The 20314-nt window shown below is 42.0% G+C and overlaps 1 protein-coding gene across 3 annotated transcripts in view; it reads right to left on the minus strand.

The window, feature by feature from the left end:
* Nucleotides 1-773: 773 nt before the first annotated feature.
* The window catches only part of BUD23 (BUD23 rRNA methyltransferase and ribosome maturation factor), a 100703-nt gene continuing 81162 nt past the window's right edge, over nucleotides 774-20314 (minus strand). For all 3 annotated transcript variants that reach the window (XM_075854120.1, XM_075854123.1, XM_075854122.1), the window contains 11 exons: nucleotides 16823-16860; nucleotides 12290-12385; nucleotides 12024-12106; nucleotides 11832-11928; nucleotides 11631-11727; nucleotides 10515-10565; nucleotides 10315-10400; nucleotides 10169-10214; nucleotides 4571-4632; nucleotides 2082-2171; nucleotides 774-1108 (listed from right to left, as the gene is read on the minus strand). In XM_075854120.1, coding sequence (XP_075710235.1) covers nucleotides 1054-1108; nucleotides 2082-2171; nucleotides 4571-4632; nucleotides 10169-10214; nucleotides 10315-10400; nucleotides 10515-10565; nucleotides 11631-11727; nucleotides 11832-11928; nucleotides 12024-12106; nucleotides 12290-12385; nucleotides 16823-16860 — 801 coding nt within the window. In that variant the 3' untranslated portion in view covers nucleotides 774-1053. The remainder of the gene's footprint in view (nucleotides 1109-2081; nucleotides 2172-4570; nucleotides 4633-10168; nucleotides 10215-10314; nucleotides 10401-10514; nucleotides 10566-11630; nucleotides 11728-11831; nucleotides 11929-12023; nucleotides 12107-12289; nucleotides 12386-16822; nucleotides 16861-20314) is intronic.

Here is a 20314-nt window from a genome sequence, read left to right on the forward strand (position 1 = left end):
GACCTCCCTCTGACGCGGTAGTCCATGTGACCGCTGCAGCCTGTGATTGGCTGCAGCGGTCACATGGGCTGAAACGTCATCCCGGGAGGCCGGACTGGAGGAAGAAGCAGGGAGTTCTGGGTAAGTATGAACGTTTTTTTTTTTTTTACAGGTTGATCTATATTGTGATTGTGCAGCACTACAGCAACAGACACCACCACAGCTTAAAAAAAACGCACCACAGGTCAATTTATGAACTTTTTTTTTTTCGGTTGATTTTTTCCGCTGTGTGTGGATGAGCTTTGTTCAAATCTCACCCACACTACTGCTCCTGTACTTACGTTGTGAATTTTACGCAAAAAAAAGCCAGTGTTTACGCCTAGTATGTTCCTACCCTCGCAGAGTTCACAGGCCCTGCAGGCTGTCAGCAAATCAGCAATGCGCTGAGCTCTCCTGGTCATACCAATTCACTGACCACCGCAGGAGTGAAGGGATTATCTGTCAATACACCACCCAGCTGAAATATTCTTGCCATTTATTTTAATGCGGTATAGGGGTGGCTAGATGACCACAGTTCCCATGCTATAAGTTTTCTTTAAAACTAAACAGAAAGTTTGGCTCCAGTTATAAAAAAAATTCACATGGAAGAACAATAGTGGCAATAAATCTTAGCCACACAGCAAAGACTCTCCCACTAGTCACAGCAGCCCTCTCCCCCAGTAGTTACAGCAGGCACCATCACTAGATGCATGTCTCAAACGGTCACTTAAAAAGCGGAGTGGACTACATCAGGATAAAGTGAAGGTTTTAAAAGTTTAATAATTACAGAACTTGTCTATTGTAGAACATTTGATTTCCTACAAGAGATCAGCAAGCCTTATAGAAATCAGACCTGCGGGGAGGTATCCAGGACAGTTTGATCCTCAGTAAGGACAGTACACACTCCAAGATCTGTACTCCACAATTGGGAAGGCACTCCAAAAGTCCATATAATTTGGAAGCACACAATCAAATATTATTGTATGAAGCACACTGCAAAGTCCTCCCGTAAGGAAGAAAGTCACTGTATACACGCTAAAAATGAGGTCGTCTTTTGCGGCCACTGAACTTTGTGTCTGCTCGAACTTCCCTGCAATGACAAAAAAACACAACGAAAGTCTGTAAGAGGAAGCTAAAAATTCATAATCACTGCATAGTATCAATAGTCAGGACACTTCCTAAACGGATTTACCGTACCGATAAGCCTATGTTTACACGACACATTGTCAGGCACAATTCGGAGCGTATTATACTCCAAAAGACACCCGAAATATGCATGTAAACCGCGTCCTATTGATATAGTGTTCAATGTTTTTTTATTAATTTAACAATTAAAAGAAGTAAAATTTAATGCTACAGATTTATGGTTATTGACACGAAGACCCGACGTGTCTCCAAAGTGAGTGAGGATACGGAAAAGGTTGGGAAGCGTAGTAAGGGGAGGTGCATCCTATTGATGTAAATAGGAAATACAGTGTAGTTCATACAAGGCATATTTTTACACTGATTAATTAAAAAACACTCCTAATAATACATTTGTAAAAAGTAAAAAATGCCACTTCTTGAAGCGTTTTACAAGCTGACTTTTCTCTAAAACACTTCGAAAATACACCTCCAAATATTCTTGAAAAACTCTTGCAAAAAAAAAAAAATCAGTAACGCTTTAAAATTCAGCTCCAAAAAAGCCTGGATTCAGAGAAGCCTTGATTTCATTCTTTTGAAATCAGCTTATTTTTTACTGCCTGAACATATGCTGTGTGAATATGTCCTAAGGCTCTACTCAGTACTCAATTACAGTTGAATACCTTGCCCATAGACCGCTACTTGCCTGCATAAAAAAAAAAATAGCACACATGCACCTGCCCGGCAGTGTGAATAGACCCTTACAGTTTATATCTAAAGGGGGGCAGTTTTAGCTTCTACGTTTATTAGTCTTCCAAGAAAATTCACTCATATAACGCAACGTGTGATGAGTGAGAAGAACCACATTCTCAGTAGGCATTGTGTATAATGACACCTACCCCCGACATAAAGCAGTTCACGGATCTTGAAACATTACTTACTTTCCTTGTCGCCTGCGCCGTTCTTTTTTCGCCAGTATCCAGTCTTTACTTTTCTTCACTGATTTCCCTCGGACATTTTTAAATCGCATCCTGTGTTATATAAAGGGGTTACTTGCTTTAGAGAAGTTTATATTAATAAATAAATGTTAGAGGAAGGAAAACATGCCAGCACCTGGGAGAAGGCACGACGTGAAACCTCTTTTATTGTCTGTCTGTCTTGGAGCTGTAAGGAGACTCTACAACTTTCAGCATGTACAGACAGACATTTCACTGGCACCAAATGGTCACCACAGAACCTTTTTACAGTAAAGAGCAATTCATATTACAGAATTTATAGGGAGTGAATAGATGTTGGAGGGCAGTGTAAAAGTGATGAGGTTATTGAACACATTTACAAATAAGCTAAGCAGCAAAACTCAATGTCAAGCAGCAGCTGCAAAAGCAAAATATAATTTTAGGGTGTATTAAAAAAAAATAAAAAAATTCCTTGTAAAGACCAGATCTTCAATATGGGATTCAGTTTTGGACTTGTTCAGCTTGCAAAAAAGATGCATAGTAACACTTAGAAGTATGTGTGTTCAACATAGAACTGGCACATGATTTATTCATTCCTAGAACTGTACAAAGGTCCAGAGGACATTCATTGAGTGTGTAAGAAATGTGAGTTAGACATCAATATAGCAAAGGGTTCTTTACAGTCAGAGTAGCCAAACTATGGAATTCCCTACCCCAAGATGTAATAATGGCCGATAATATTTCAGCATTCAGAAGTAGATGCTTATCTAAAGACATTGATGGTTTTAAATCTAGCAATGAATGATGTATAATTCATCTGAAAAAGGTTGAACTTGATGGATGTGTGTCTATTTTCAATCTATATAACTATGTTTTTTCAGATCATATACAGGGATGATGATATAATTTTCCCTAGCATCATCTAGTTATAAGCCAGAAAGGTTGCCATTAGGTCAACTTATAGACCAATGTGTGCCATGTCTGTAAATTAAGGGGAACTGCGGTATGATTGTGCAACCTTTACACAGACATAGATGCTAGAAGAGTTACACAGTACTAAGGGTTATGATACATTGATGATTTTAGCCACACTGCCCAAATTAAATTATATAGCACACTCATTTACTCCATTCTGGCCAGTAGAAAAAGGATCATGCCCCTGTAGTCATGGAAAGGGAACATCTAGCCACCTGGAACACTGTTCTCCTATAGTCATACATATTACATACAGGGACGACCTTTATTTTTTACCTAAACTTTCCTGAGATAAGTTTGTGTTACGAGTCCTTTAATTAAAATATAAATCACGATCTATGTAGGTCTGTTTATCTATATCAATGTCAATCTACACGAACTAGCTAAATTTATGTTAACACCTGTCTATCACACCTATATGAGCTTATTGGATATCCCATTACAAAACAATGGATGTTAATATGTTGTTGGGCCCCGTTTTTGCAGCTATAAATCTTTTGGTAAGGCCTTCCACCACATTTTGGACTGTGTCTGTGCCGGAAGAGCATTTGTGACGTCAAACACTGATGTTGGATGAGAGGGCCTGGCTCACAATTTCCATTCTAGTTCATCCCAAAGATGTTGGATGGGGATGAGGTCAGGGCTCTGTGCGGCCAGTCAAGTTCTTCCTACCAAACTCACTCAACCATGTCTTTATGGACCTTGCTTTGCACACTGGGGAACGGTTATACTGGAACCGAAAAGGGCCTTCTCCAAACTGTACTCTCAAAGTTGGAAGCATATAATTGTCCAAAATGTCTTTGTATGTTGTAGTATTAATGTTACCCTATACTAGAAATAAGGGGCCTAGGCCAAACCATGAACACAAATCCTGATCATTACCCCTCTAAATTTGACAGTAGTCACTATGCGTTCTAGTAGGTAGTGTTCGCATAGTATCTCCCAAACCCAGATTTGCCCTTTAGATGACCAGATAGTGAGACGTGATTCATCACTCCAAAGAAAACATTTCCACTGCCCCAATGTCAGCGTGCTTTACAAAACCCCAGCTGACGCTTTGCATCTTAGGCTTGTGTGCAGCTGCTCGACCATGAAGACCCATCTCATAAAGCTCCTGTCGCTCAGTTCTTGTGCTGATGTCACTTCCAGAGGAAGTTTGAAGCTCTTTAGTGAGTGATGTAACAGAGGATGGGAGAATTCCACTCCTAGCCGCTTCCACTCCACAATAATAGCGTAGGTGACCAGGGCAGATCTAGCAGACCAGAAACGTCATGAACTGACTTGTGGCAAATATGGCATCCTATGACATTGCCACATTTAAAGTCACTGAGCTCTTCAGTACGAGCCATACTACAAGCAATCTTTGTCTATGGAGATTACATTGCGGTGTGCCTGATTTTATGTACCTGTATGCAATGGGTGTGGCTGAACCACCTCAACTCAATAATTAGGAGGGGTGTCCACATAGTATAAATGAGACATACGTATACATTAATTACCTCTCATTGGTAAACGATGCGCGATGGCTTGTTCCCTGTTCTGCTGACTGTTCTCCCAGACACTAAGAAGAGGATTGGCATATTATAAACCTCCTAATTTAGTTACAGTCCCCAAAGAAAGATAAACCCATATACCAATAAAATAGTACATTTGCACTCTACCTAAACCGTGAATCTCCACCTTTGATCATCATGTCATTTTAAGGTCTAATATTCATAGGAGCTTTGCCCTTCATTATATAGTTCAATGTATAAGCAAGATGCTGTAAGCTCACAAGAACTTTCTTAAAGTTACATAATTTACCTCTATGGCTATGCAGGGGAGGAGAGATATATATATATATATATATATATATATATATATATATATATTCCAAATATTTTATTCACCCATAGTGGACAGGCAGTGTTTCAACTCTACCATAGGTAGACATGAACTTTAAGTAATTTCACTAACTTATTAACCCCTTCCCTCTTTAGCCACTTTTGACCTTCCTGACAGAGCCTCAGTTTTCAAATATGACGTTTCACTTTACGTGGTAATAACTTTGGAATGCTTTTACCTATCCAAGCGATTCTGAGACAGTTTTCTCGTGACACATTGGACTTTAAGTTAGTGGTAAAATTTGGTCGATACATTTAGTATTTAATTATTAAAACCACAAAAATTTTGCAAAAAATTGCATAAATTTGCATTTTTCTAAATGTAAATGTATCTGCTTGTAAGACAGGCAGTTATACCACACAAAATAGTCACTAATTAACATCACCCATATGTCTACTTTAGCATCGTTTTTTGAACATCCTTTTATTTTTCTAGGATGTTACAAGGCTTAGAACTTTAGCAGCAATTTCTCACATTTTCAAGAAAATTTCAAAAGGCTATTTTTACAGGGGCCAGTTCAGTTGTGAAGTGGCTTTTAGGGCCTGATATATTAGAAACCCAATAAGGCACCCCATTTTAAAAACTGCACCCCTCAAAGTATTTAAAAAAGCATTTAGAAAGTTTCTTAACCCTTTTGACATTTCGCAGGAATTAAAGGAAGGGTGTCGCGGGAAAAAAAATTTTTATATCAATTTGCTTTTAGTATTTTAATAAAAAATTTTTTATTTATTTGTGCGTTTGTGTTTTACTTATTTTTATTTTCGAACTTTTTCTTGTCTATGGGGGCTGCCATTTTTTTCTTCATCTCTATATGTGTCGATTAACGACATATACAGACATGGAATATGGCACATATAGCCCCATAGTGAATGCGAACGGGACCCGTTCCATTCACTATGCTGTACGCCGTCTGTGTGGGAACGGCGCATGCGCGGCTCCCACACAGTCCAAATGGAAGGTCTTCGGCCGAGCGACATCCGGCCCCATTTTCTTGTGGACCGGAAGCCGAGGCCCGAGAGTAAGATTACTATTTCCGGTCGCGGCTTCCGGACAGGTGTTCGGATGCAAGCACTAGGAGCGGAGGGAGCGAACGGACCGGAGGGAGCGGCGGCGGCAGGAGCAGGTAAGTTATGTCTGTGTTTGTTCGTGTTTTACTGTGTGATTAGCACTGTATGTAAGCCTGTAAGACTGTATGAAAAAATGGCGACACACAGTGTAGGAGGTTTGACCGTTCAATCCCCTCCTTTCTCCTGGCACTAGCCAGGATAAAGGAGGGGGGATTTTGTGAGCTCACTAGAGCGAGTGTGTCTTCTCAAATTTTGCAGCATAAAGCAATGTGGTTGCTTTACCACATGCCAATGCTGCAATTTTGGGAATTGCTCCCTCTAGTGACCAGCACAGGGAAATGTTATAAATTAGAATCTAATTTATAATATTTCCTGACTCGTGAAAAAATTAAAAAAATTAGAACAATGTTTAATCATTTATACACTAACTGTTTAACAAAAAACAAAAAACATTTTCTAGCGAGACATTCCCTTTAAAGCAATGTAGAGGTGAAATTTACAAAGTTTATTTTATTTTTTTTGCAGAAATTCATTTTGAATCCATTTTATTTATTTAGATTTTAACACAGAAAGTTTTACCAGAGAACTGCAACTCAATATTTATTGCCCAGATTCTGCAGTTTTAAGAAATATCCCACATGTGGCCCTAGTGTGCTACTGGACTGAAGCACCGGCCTCAGAAGTAAAGAAGCCCCTAGTGGATTTTGGAGCCTCCTTTCTATTAGAATATATTTTAGGCACCATGTCAGCTTTGAAGAGGTCTTGTGGTACCAAAACAGTGGAAACCCACCAAAGGTGACCCCATTTCGGAAATGACACATCCCGAGGAATTTATTTAGGGGTATAATGAGCATTTTGACAGTTTTTTTGCAGACATTTTTGGAAGTAGGCCATGAGAAAATCTACATTTTTTCAAATAAAATGTATGTTTAGTTAATTTTTCCTCATTTCCAAAAAGGACTAAAGGAGAAAAAGCACCACAACATTTGTAGAGCAATTTCTCGCGAGTAAACCAGTACCCCACATGTGGTAATAAACGGCTGTTTGGACACACGGCAGAGCTCAGAAGGGAAAGAGAGCTGTTTGGCTTTGGTTGCTCAAATTTAGCAGGAATGGTTTGCGGAGGCCATGTCGCATTTGCAAATCCCCTGAGGGGACAAGACAGTGTAAACCCACAACAAAAGTGACCCCATTTTGGAAACTATACCCCTTGAGGAAATTATCTAGGGGTATAGTGAGCATTTTGACCCCACAGTTTTATTGCAGAAATTTTTGGAAGTAGGCCGTGAAAATGAAAATCTTAATTTATTCAAAGAACATGTAGGTTTAGCTAATTTTTTTTTTTAATTTCCACAAGGACTAAAGGAGAAAAAGCACCACAACTTTTGTAGAGCAATTTCTCCCGAGTAAAACCATACCCGATATGTGGTCATAAACTGCTGTTTGGACACACGATAGGGCTCAGAAGGGAAGGAGCACCATTTGGATTTTGGAATGGTTTCTGGGCGCCATGTCACATTTGCTGAGCCCCTGTAGTACTAGTACAGTGGAAACTCCCCAAAAGTGACTCCATTTGGGAAACTGCACCCCCTGAGGAATTTTCTAGGGGTAGTGTTAGTATTTTGATCCTAAAAGTTTTTTGCTGAATTAATTAGAATTAAGCAGTGAAAATGAAAAATATTTTTTTTTCCAACAAGATGTAGTTTTAGATCAACATTTTTCATTTTTACAAGGAATAAAGAAGAAAAAGAACCACAACATTTGTAAAGCAATTTCTCCCGAGTACAGTAACACCCCATATGTGGTTATAATCAGCTGTTTACATATATGGGAGCATTCAGAAGAAAAGGAGCGGTATTTATCTTTTGGAGCATAGATTTTGCTGGAATTGTTTGCATTTGCAACACCTCTGATGTACCAAACAAAAGTGACCCCGTTTTAGAAACTACACCCCTAAAGAAATCAAGAGGTGTAGTGAGAATTTAGACTCCACAGGTGTTTTTCAGAAATGAATACACAGTGGATGATGTAATTTTCACTTTGCAATTTTTCCACTGATCTGCCCATTCACCGTACAATATGTTGTGCCCAGCTTGTGCCACTGGAGAATCTTACCCATAAATTGATAAGCGGGTTCTCCCAGGTATGGTAATGCCTTACTTGTAGACATAAATTGCTGTTTGGGCACACTGTAGTGCGAAGAAGGGAAAGACCGCCATTTTGAGCATGGCTTTTGCTTGGTAGTTTTGTTTGAGTATTACTGGTATTTCAGCTTATAATGTGGGGGCATATGTAATCTGTGCGGAGTACATCAGGGCATATGTAAGATGTGCGGAGTACATCAGGGCATATGTAAGATGTGCGGAGTACATCAGGGTATATGTAATCTGTGCGGAGAACATCAGGGCATAATAAGAGGGTATAATAATGGGGTAAATAATACAATTATCCATAGATGTGTGGTATGGATAGGCCAGTGTCGCACTGATAAACGGTTTTCTTTCTTATCCCCCTTTTGAGGACGTTTTCTCCTTTGTAGTTTGGGAAATTTTTCTGGGAAAGTGTTGCCCTGGTATAACACGGGCGCTCTCGCTTCCAGCGGATGTGCTATGTCCCTTCCCTTCCTAGTTCCTAAATACTAGGGCCCTGAAACGGGTTGATGGAGCGTTGTGTGGGCTCGTTTTTTGCAAGACTGGCTGTAGATTTTATTGGTACCATTTTGGAACACATACGACTTTTTGATCACTTTTTATGTCATCTTTTGGTATAGAAAATTACCAAAAACACGCAATTCTGGAATAGCGTTTTGTTGTTTTTTTTCAGCATCCAGTGTGCCATAAATTACAGTTAACTTTATTCTGCCGGTCGATACCAAATTTATATTGTTTTTTTTTTATGTATTGCGGCTTTTGCACAATAAAATCACTTTTTTTTAATAAAATTATTTGTTTTCTGTGGCGCCATATTCTAAGACCCATAACTTTTTTTTTTGCATGGACAAAGCTGTGTCAGGGATTATTTTTTGTGGGACGGGTTGTCTCATTTATTGGTACTGTTTTGGAGTAAACGTGACTTTGTGATCACTTTTTATAGCATTTTTTGGGAGGAGATGTGACCTAAAAACAAAGATTCTGGTGTTTTTCATGGGGTTTGTTTTTTTTTCGGCGTTCACCGTGCGGTATAAATTACATAACAGTTTTATAGTTTGGGTCGTTACGGACGCGGCGATACCAATTATGTATAGTTTTTTAATTTTTTACGGTTTTTCCCATAATAAAAGTCTTACTATGGGAAAAAAGGCAGTTTATTTTTTTATTTTTTTTTTCTACTTGAAACGTGTGTTTTTATTGTTTTATGACATTTTTATTAATTTTTTTTTTACATATTTTACTTGTCCCACTAGGGCACTTGCCCCGATCGCTACTCTAATACACTGCACTACATATGTAGTGCAGTGTATTAGCGATGTCAGTTATTCACTGACAGCAAGCCTATGAGGACAAGCCGCAGGCGGGTCCTCATCGGCTCCCGTACAAGACAGACTCGGACGCCATTATTTGGCCTCCGATTGCCATAGCAACCCAGTCGCTGGGTTGCCGGTCGGGTTAAAAACCATGAGATGCTGCGCTCTATTAAGCGCAGCATCTGAGGGGTTTATCGGCCGGATCGGAGAATAGCTCCGGTCCTGGCAGTTACAGGAGGGTGCCAGCTGTATAATACAGCTGTCACCCCGCGGTGATGGTGCCGGCTCTGCTTCTGAGCCCGCACCATCACCGCGACGTAACTGTACTGCGGTTTGCGGGAACACCATCCCGGCAGCCCCGTATATATACGGCGGATGTCGGGAAGGGGTTAAATCCATTAAATAGTTGTTTATTTTCTATAGTATTAGGGAGGAATATTTGCTGCTGCCCCAGCGACCAGATGTTACATTCTAGTGAAAGGGATTTTATGAAATCTCATTTACACTGCAGCATAAGCTTCTGTTGGGATTTTTTGGGGGTTTTCTGTATGTTGAGGTTACCCTATTGTCTATTTTAGATATGGTTTATAACCTCTTGGCACATTTGGGCGTTACACTAATGTAATTTAGACTTGAAAGAATTTTGCAAAACATTTATTCTAGACATTATTGGTGGAACTTACCTTAGGCAATACTCCAGATACACCTGCAAACAGGCATAAGAAAAACCTAAAAAAATAATAATAATAATTATACAAGAAGCTACATCAATATAATATACGTGTAACCTTAACAGATTTCTAGAAAGTGCACTGAAAGCAGAACTCACTTCTTAGCCTTGCTGCTGTTGGGATAGTCCACGACCATACCCCCAGTAAATCCAGCTCTCATCGCCTGGGCAGTTACTAGTTCTAGCTATAAAAAGAACACATCAAAGGTGATCAGCAACTTTACACAATGACACATGTAAATAGAAGAGGTCGATATAGTAGTTTGTAAGCGAGTGCAGTGTAAGACATTGACCATCACCTGCTCCGCATTCTCAGGATACAACTGCAAGACGGCACGAGCCCCCCGAGCCTGCAGGAAATAAACACCAGCTTAACACTGTCTAACTGTATACAAATCATAACAAGCTCATACTATAAAATATGAAAAAATATATAACAAAATATTTACGATATCAGTTGAGGTTTTCATTAGTACTATTTTGTGATGCATACGACTTTTGTATCACTTTTATTAAACTTTTTTTGAAAGTGCTATTAACACAAATCAGCAATTCTAATTTTATTTAATTAATTTTATTAAGGGCGCAACGTGTGGGATAAACATGTAATGAGATTCATTGTTCGGAATAATTACAGACACAGCAATACCAACTATGTGTATTTCTTTCCTTTAGATTTCTTTTACAAAATAAAACATTTTTAATCTGAAAGTTTTTGTTTTTTTTATATTTTAGTTCACCTTTTAAAAAAAACAAACAAAAAAAAAACGTTTAGTCCTACAGTCTAACCACTTAGATACCACATTCAGTATTGACTGCAGCATCTAAGGGGGTTTAATAGCCAGGATTGGCATGCTCTACCATGCCAGCGGTTAGAGCGGGGTGACCTGCATGTGATAGCGCGGGCACAGTTGCGTCAGATAGCGGGAACTCCATAGTTCCCATGACATAACAGTACACCATGTGTCGGGAAAGGATTAAAGCGAAGGGTTGTCTTAGAAGTATATTAGGGAATATGCAGTTCTCTAATATGCAAGCAATCATCTGATAGGGGAGAGCTAGAATACGGAAATCAAATTCTGAATGACTGATCTCACTTCTACCATCTGTGTGCTGTGCCCGCATTCCCAGGATAGATTGCGAAAGCCCCCTACATGAAGTCTACATAGTGCCTGTATTTGGCTTTATTCACTACAGCATTTTGCATGAGTGCGCATTTTGGTCCGTAATATAGTGTGCAAGAAAGAACTGTAGTGCAGCCATTTATTTTCCCATGGAGGTCTGACAGAGTGCCTCTAGGAGAGATCTCGGTCTTATTATTTTTTTTTAGCAGAATCCACATGCGTTTACCACCATATTTTCATGAAGTGGTATGCATGGCTTCATTGAAACGCAGGAGAACAGAGTTCACTCACCAGTGCAGAATAAAGAGTAGAGAAGAAGTGAAAGATCCGTCTAGGAGGATGGTGTGTCTTCTTATCAGCATTACAGAGCCACTGCAGAGCAGAAATACTGACAGAAAGCCAGCCCATTAAAACTCATCATAATATCCCGAAGACTGAGAATAGGCTAGCCATTTTTCGCTAGTTAAAGTTACTTCACTGCAAGTCACAAACCTGATGCAGCCATCAAACGATCCAGGTCGGAATGGAATACCTTGTCCCATGTCCCCTAGGATCAAGTCCCCCTCTATTTCACGTTCTAATGCCACATCTAAAGTCATAAACAAGAGCAGGGATTAAGAGATTATTACACATAATGCAAATAAAAAAATCTATGTCATCACTGAAAATAAAGAAACAACTCACCCAACATGGCAGTACTGATGTCAATCCCAACCCAGTGATGCCCCTGCTCAGTTATGTAGTCTCCACTCAGACCAGAACCACAGCTATAAAAAAAAACGGATTAAAAAAAAACAAAAAAAAACTAAGAAGCGAACCTACAAAGTACATATCAAACGAGTCATGTAACCTACAAAGTACATATCAAACGAGTCATGTAACCTACAAAGTACATATCAAACGAGTCATGTAACCTACAAAGTACATATCAAACGAGTCATGTAACCTACCCGACATCCAGGAGAAGGCAGGGCTGATCCTCAGGTAAACACAAGAGCTCCACAGCACGCTCTGACATTTGTGACTGAATCTCTATAATACGGGAGCTAAAAGAGAAAGCAAGAAGTTAAAGGGAATGTGTCGCTAGAATTTTTTTTATTTTTTTTAGTTAAATTATTTTTTAAGTGATTACACATTGTTTTCATTTTTTCACAAGTCAGGAAATATTATAAATTAGATTCTAATTTATAACATTTCCATGTGCTGGCCACTAGAGGGAGCAGTTCCCAAAATTGCAGCATGGTCAATGTGGTAAAGCAACCTCATTGCTTTATGCTGCAAATTTGGGGTAGACACTCTCTAGTGTCCTCACACAATCCCCCCCTCTCCCTTATCCTGGCTAGTGCCAGGAGAAGGAGGGGTTTGAATCTTCAAACCTCCTACACTGTGTGCCGCCATTTTCTGAGCGACTGCACATTGTAGGAGGATTAGATACAGTGCACAGCACACAGTATAACACAAACATACACACATCACATACACGAACATAACTTACCTTCTCCTGCCACCGCCTCCGCTCCTATTCCTTGCGCCTTCGCCTCCTTGAACATACGACCGGAAGCCACGGCCGGAAGTCGTCATCTTACTGTCCGGCAGCGGCTTCCGGTCCACATGAAAATGGCGCCGGATCTCGCTCTGCGAACGAGCTTCGTTTTGGTCTGTGTGGGAGCAGCGCATGCGCCGTTCCCACACAGACGGCGTACACTTCAGAGAATGGAACGGCTCCTGTTCGCATTCTCTATGGGGTTGTATGTGCCGTATTCAATCGACACATACAGAGATTTAAAAAAAATGGCAGCCCCCATAGAGAAGTAAAAGTAAGAACAAAGTAAAAAGTAGAACATGAGAACACAAATAAATAAAATTTATGTTAATCTCATACTAAAGGCAATATGATAAAAAAAAAAATATATTTGATGACACCTTCCCTTTAACATGACACATACACTATATGGCCAAAAGTATGTGGACACCCCTTCTAATTATCGAGTTCAGGGATTTCAGCCACACACACTGTGAACAGGTGCATAAAATCAAGCACACAGCCATGTAATCTTCAAAGACAAACATTGGTAGTAGTATGGGTTGTACTAAAGAGCTCAGTGGCTTTAACCTCTTAATGACCAGGCCCATTATGGCCTTAATGACCAGGCAACCTTTTTCGATTTTTCACTGTCAGGGTATGTTCACACGCAGTGTTTTCAGGGCGTATTTTGGGGCGTTTACGCCTCGAAAAACGACTGAAAAAAAACAGAAGCTGAACGCCAACCAACATCTGCCCATTTAAATAAATGGGAAAAACAGCATTTAGTTCATACGGGGCATCTTTTTACACCCGTTTTAAAAAACGGAGCGTAAAAAGAAGTAGCATGTCACTTCTTGAGGCTTTTTTTGGAGCTGATTTTCCATTGAACAGTATGAAAAACGCCTGAAAAGAAGCTCCAAATTTAGGCCCTGTTCACACGGAGCATTTTGACAAACTTTTTGGAGCGGAAACCTCTCCGCAAAACTCGTCAAAAAGCGGCCGAAAATGCCTCCCATTGATTTCAATGGGAGGCGGGGGCGGTTTTCTCCCGCGAGCTGTAAAACCGCCTCGCGGGTGAAAGAAGGGACATGCCCTATCTTCGCGCGGTTACCCGTTTGACCTCCCATTGACATCTATGGGAGGCAGAGAAAGCGTATTTCGGGTAGACTCAATGGGCGCGAGCAAAAAAGAAAGAAAATCACGGCGAAAATCGCGGAGAACGACGTGCAGGAAGGACAAAATCTGCCTCAAAATACCAAAACGGAATTTTGAGGCAGAATTTTCCTCCTGAAAAAAACTCTGTGTGAACGAGGCCTAAGGCTGGGTTCACACAGTTTTTTTTGAAGGAGGAAAATCTGCCTCAAAATTCCGTTTGGCATTTTGAGGCAGATTTTCCTCTGCCTGCACGCCGATTTACGCTGCGTTTTTCGCCCATAGCTATTGAGCGCCACGGGCATAAGACGCAGCGAAATGCGCTTTCTCTGCCTCCCATTGATGTCAATGGGAGGTCAGAGGCGTAAATGCCCGAAGATAGGGCATCTCCCTTCTTTTTCGAGCAAGCCGATTTTTCCGCTCGCAGGGAAAAAAACGCCTCCGCCTCCCATTGAAATCAATGAGAGGCATTTTCGGCCGTTTTTGGCGCATTTTCTAACGCGGTTTCCGCGTCAAAAAACGTGTCAAGAAATGCCGTGTGAACTGGCCCTTAAAAGAAGCTTCATTCTCAGCTTCAAAAACGCCTGAAAATCAGAGGCTGTTTTCTCTGAAAAGCGCTCCGTATATTCAGACGTTTTTGGTTAAGCGTGTGAACATACTCTCACAATCCAAGAAACTTAAAGGGAACCTGTCACCAGTATTTCACCTATTGAACTTTACTTATCCCTTACTGGCCAATGCTATCAGAAGTTCATTGCCATTATCCACTCTCTTAAACTCCTCCTCCGACTGTAAATAACCGTCTGCAAACATTTTGCACATTTTATCGTAATAATCCTGTGTCCCGTTGTACGCACACACCAGAAGAGGACATCAATTCACAAGCGCAGGATTGTGTGTGCTGGAGGAAGGCGAGGAGCTATCAATCAAAAGTAAGGAGGCGGGGTAAACTCGGAAAGACGGAGTAAAGATCTGACTCTTTTCAAACGAAGATCTGACTCTTTTCAAACGAAGATCTGACTCTTTTCAAACGAAGATCTGACTCTTTTCAAACGAAGATCTGACTCTTTTCAAACGAAGATCTGACTCTTTTCAAACGAAGATCTGACTCTTTTCAAACGAAGATCTGACTCTTTTCAAACGAAGATCTGACTCTTTTCAAACGAAGATCTGACTCTTTTCAAACGAAGATCTGACTCTTTTCAAACGAAGATCTGACTCTTTTCAAACGAAGATCTGACTCTTTTCAAACGAAGATCTGACTCTTTTCAAACGAAGATCTGACTCTTTTCAAACGAAGATCTGACTCTTTTCAAACGAAGATCTGACTCTTTTCAAACGAAGATTTGACGAAGACAATTCTAGGTTACATAGAAATTATTTTTCACCCACTACCACCAGGTATTGCTGGTTTAATAGGTGAAATGCTGGTGACAGATTCCCTTTAACTTTTTTATTTTTCCGTCGACACTGCCGTACTGTACTTGTTCTTTGTGGAAGGAGTTGAATTTTTGATGGCAGCATTTTTGGGTACATATATTAATTACATTTTATTAACTTTTTTTGGGGGAGGGAATAGAAAAAACACAAAAAACAGCTATTTCAGCATTATTGTTTGCGTTTTCTAAGCGCATAGTGAACGCAAATAAGCGGGTATATTTAGTCTGTGAATCAATAGAATTACGGCAATACCAAATATGTTCAGAGGTCAGTCGCAGCCGGGTTCCCGCAGTGATCACACAGGCACAGCTTATATACCGATCACCATCACGTACATCCATGTCAGAATGCGGGAAGTGGACCCTTGACATGCAAGTAGGTGAAAATGGGATACAAATGGAGAAATCCGCATGTTCACATCTTGCCATGGATTTGCAGTGAAGTTTTCTGGAGAAAATATCTGTCACGTCTGACCTACCCTCAGTGCTACTATTTTGAAATGGAAGAGTTCTATGCAAATTCACAAAGTGGGACTGCCAAGTGCTGAATCGCGTGGCGCGTAGAGAGAGTCATACTCTGTTGTATCAATCACTAAAGAGTTCCAAACTGCATCTGAAAGTGACATCAGCACAAGAACAGTCAGGAGCTTCATGAAAGGGGTTTCCATAGCGGAGCAGCTGCAAACAAGTCCAAGATCACCAAGTACAATGCCAAGCGTCGGGTGGAGTGGTGTAAGGCACGCCGCCACTGGAATCTGGAGCAGTGGAAACATGTTCTGTGGAGTGACTAATTAATCTCTTTTCACGTTCTGGAAGTCTGACTGAGGAATCTAGGTTTGGCACATGCCAGGAGAATTCTACCTACCGCAATGGAAGGTGCCTACTGTAAAATTTGGTGGAGGAGGGACAATGGCTTAGGGCTGTTTGGACAATTATATGCGTCAAACTTTGTGGGAACATGACTGTGCCCCAGCGCACAAGGCATGGTCCATAAAGACATGGTTGAGGGAGTTTTGTGTGGAAGAACTTAACTGGCCCACACAGAGTTCTGATCTCAACCCCATCAAACACCTTTAAGATGAACTAGAACGGAGATCGCGAGCCAGGCCTTCTCATCTAACATCAGTGTCTGACATCACAAATGCTCCTCTGAATGAACAGGTAAAAATTCCCGCAGACAACCCAAAATCTTGTAGAAAGCTGTTTTAGCTATAAAAGGGGATTAGCTCCATGTTAGCACCCATGGTTTTGGAATGGGATGTCCAACAATCTCGTAGAAGTGTGATGGTCAGGTGTCGACATACATTTGGCCAGATAGTGTATATTATACACAAAAACAGAAGAAGTGGTAGCAATGGAGTCCTTACTTGTGTGTGTATTTTCTGGCTTCGTGTTCATTGTAAAACTATAGGAAATATAAAAAAAATAGAGATATTTTAGAATGATTAGTAAACTGATGATACATAAAAGAACATAAATGATCATTTCAATGACTTACCAGCAGACGTTTCAAATTGTACACACATAGGGGGAATTTGTTAAATGACTTACTCCAATTTTCTGGCAGTGAAATCTTCAAAAAACTTGACACTCCTCATATTTGCGCTAAAACTTTTGACCAGTGGGCACAGTTAGGAGGGAGGGGGCGCAGCCACAGTTAGTCTACGAGATAAACTACAATTTATACCAGAAATGACCATAAATGAATGCGCAAATCTATTCCTGCTCATAGCAGGCGTAAATTTCAATGTCTGTCTTGGCGTATTCCTCTAAATAAATTTGGCGCATTTTTCTCCAACACTTACGTTTAAGACTGGAGTATGAAACGCCAGTCTTAGTAAAACTGCCCCACTGACCTATACACTGGAACAAGATGTCAATATTAATATAAACCTCAGGAGTTATATGGAGACTTTTTGTAGCGTGACTTTCTGATTATAACTTTGGGATGACGGGTAAACCAGAGCATTACTCTCCAGATCTATAATAGCGATCTACTTTTTTTTTCAGATTGATGGATGTCGGATCGAGGTTTGTAGACAATTAGAAATGATTAAATAATCTTTACTGAACGCTAAATTTCGACACGTTACGCTCATCATGCTCTATAACTGGAGTCTCAAACACGCGGCCCAGCAATATCTACAGGGCACAGTGGCAATATCTACAGAGGGCACGGTGGCAAAAATCTAAAAAGGGGCTGCCCAATCTTGACATTCTTGTGTCTGCCAAATGCTGCCAGACTGCATTTAGCGGCACTTAAACTGGATTATTAAAATAAGCACGTGGAGTAAACTCGCAAGTTTAAACAAAGTGCCATTGTGGCGGCAAAGTGCCATTGTGGCGGCAAAGTGCCATTGTGGCGGCAAAGTGCCATTGTGGCGGCAAAGTGCCGGTAAGCTTAAACCTAGTGGTATCGTGACGGCAAGGTGCTATCGCGACGGCAAGGTGCTATCGCGACGGCAAGGTGCTATCGCGACGGCAAGGTGCTATCGCGACGGCAAGGTGCTATCGCGACGGCAAGGTGCTATCGCGACGGCAAGGTGCTATCGCGACGGCAAGGTGCTATCGTGACGGCAAGGTGCGGTAAGTTTAAACCTAGTGGTATCGCGACGGCAACGTGCTATCGCGACGGCAACGTGCTATCGCGACGGCAACGTGCTATCGCGACGGCAACGTGCTATCGCGACGGCAACGTGCTATCGCGACGGCAAGTTACGGTAAGTATAAACCTAGTGCCATCGTGACGGCAAGCGCCCTCGTGACGGCAAAGTGCCCTGGTGACGGCAAAGTGCCGGTAAGTATAAACCTAGTGGTATCGAGATGGCAACGTGCTATCGCGACGGCAAGTTCCGGTAAGTATAAACCTAGTGCCATCGTGACGGCAATTGCCCTCGTGACCGCAAAGTGCCCTCGCGACGGCAAGTTTAAACCTAGTGCTATCGTGACGGCAACGTGCTACCGTGACGGCAAGTTCCGGTAAGTTTAAACCTAATGCTATCGTGACGGCAACGTGCTATCGTGACGGCAAGTTCCGGTAAGTATAAACCTAGTGGTATCGTGACGGCAACGTGCTACCGTGACGGCAACATGCTACCGTGACGGCAAGGTGGTATCGTGACGGCAACGTGGTATCGTGACGGCAACGTGGTATCGTGACGGCAAGGTCCGGTAAGTTTAAACCTAGTGGTACCGTGACGGCAACGTGCTACCGTGACGGCAACGTGCTACCGTGACGGCAACGTGCTACCGTGACGGCAACGTGCTACCGTGACGGCAACGTGCTACCGTGACGGCAACGTGCTACCGTGACGGCAAGGTCCGGTAAGTTTAAACCTAGTGGTATCGTGACGGAAAAGTGCTATCGCGACGACAACGTGCTATCGCGACGGCAACGTGCTATCGCGACGGCAACGTGCTATCGCGACGGCAAGTTCCGGTAAGTATAAACCTAGTGCCATCGTGACGGCAATTGCCCTCGTGACCGCAAAGTGCCCTCGTGACGGCAAGTTCCGGTAAGTATAAACCTAGTGGTATCGTGACGGCAACGTGCTATCGTGACGGCAACGTGCCATCGCGACGGCAAGTTCCGGTAAGTTTAAACCTAGTGCTATCGTGACGGCAACGTGCTACCGTGACGGCAAGTTCGGGTAAGTTTAAACCTAATGCTATCGTGACGGCAACGTGCTATCGTGACGGCAAGTTCCGGTAAGTATAAACCTAGTGGTACCGTGACGGCAACGTGATGGCAACGTGCTACCGTGACGGCAAGGTGCTACCGTGACGGCAAGGTGCTACCGTGACGGCAAGGTGCTACCGTGACGGCAAGGTGCTACCGTGACGGCAAGGTGCTATCGTGACGGCAACGTGCTATCGTGACGGCAACGTGGTATCGTGACGGCAACGTGGTATCGTGACGGCAACGTGGTATCGTGACGGCAACGTGGTATCGTGACGGCAAGTTCCAGTAAGTTTAAACCTAGTGCTAACGTGAAGGCAAAGTGCTATGGTGACGGCAAAGTGCTATCGTGGCACCAAAGTGCTATCGAGACGGCAAGTTCCAGTAAGTTTAAACCTAGTGGTATCGTGACGGCTAAGTGGTATCGTGACGGCAAGTTCCAGTAAGTTTAAACCTAGTGGTATCGTGATGGCTAAGTGGTATCGTGACGGCAAGTTCCAGTAAGTTTAAACCTAGTGCTATCGTGACGGCAAGTTCCCGGGAAGTATAAACCTAGTGGTATCGTGACGGCAAAGTGCTATCGTGACGGCATGTTCCAGTAAGTTTAATCCTAGTTGTATTGTGACGGCAAAGTGATATTGTGACACCAGGTTCCAGTAAGTTTAAACCTAGTGGTATCGTGACGGCGAAGTGCTATCGTGGTGGCAAGTTCCAGTAAATTTAAACCTAGTGCTATCGTGACGGCAAGGTGCTATCGTGACGGCAAGGTGCTATCGTGACGCCAAGGTGCTATCGTGACGCCAAGGTGCTATCGTGACGCCAAGTATAAACCTAGTGCTATCATGACGGCAAAGTGCTATGGTGACGGCAAAGTGCTATGGTGACGCCAAAGTGCTATGGTGACGCCAAAGTGCTATGGTGACGCCAAAGTGCTATGGTGACGGCAGGTTCCAGTAAGTTTAAACCTAGTGGTATCGTGACGGCAAAGTGGTATCGTGACAGCAAGTTTAAACCTAGTGCTATCGTGACGGCAAGTTCCCGGGAAGTATAAACCTAGTGGTATCGTGACGGCAAAGTGCTATTATGACACCAAGTTCCAGTAAGTTTAAACCTAGTGCTATCGTGACGGCAAAGTGCTATCGTGACGGCAAAGTGCTATCGTGACGGCAAAGTGCTATCG

Source organism: Rhinoderma darwinii, chromosome 2 (genome assembly GCF_050947455.1).
Source record: "Rhinoderma darwinii isolate aRhiDar2 chromosome 2, aRhiDar2.hap1, whole genome shotgun sequence".
Classification (NCBI taxonomy): domain Eukaryota; kingdom Metazoa; phylum Chordata; class Amphibia; order Anura; family Rhinodermatidae; genus Rhinoderma; species Rhinoderma darwinii.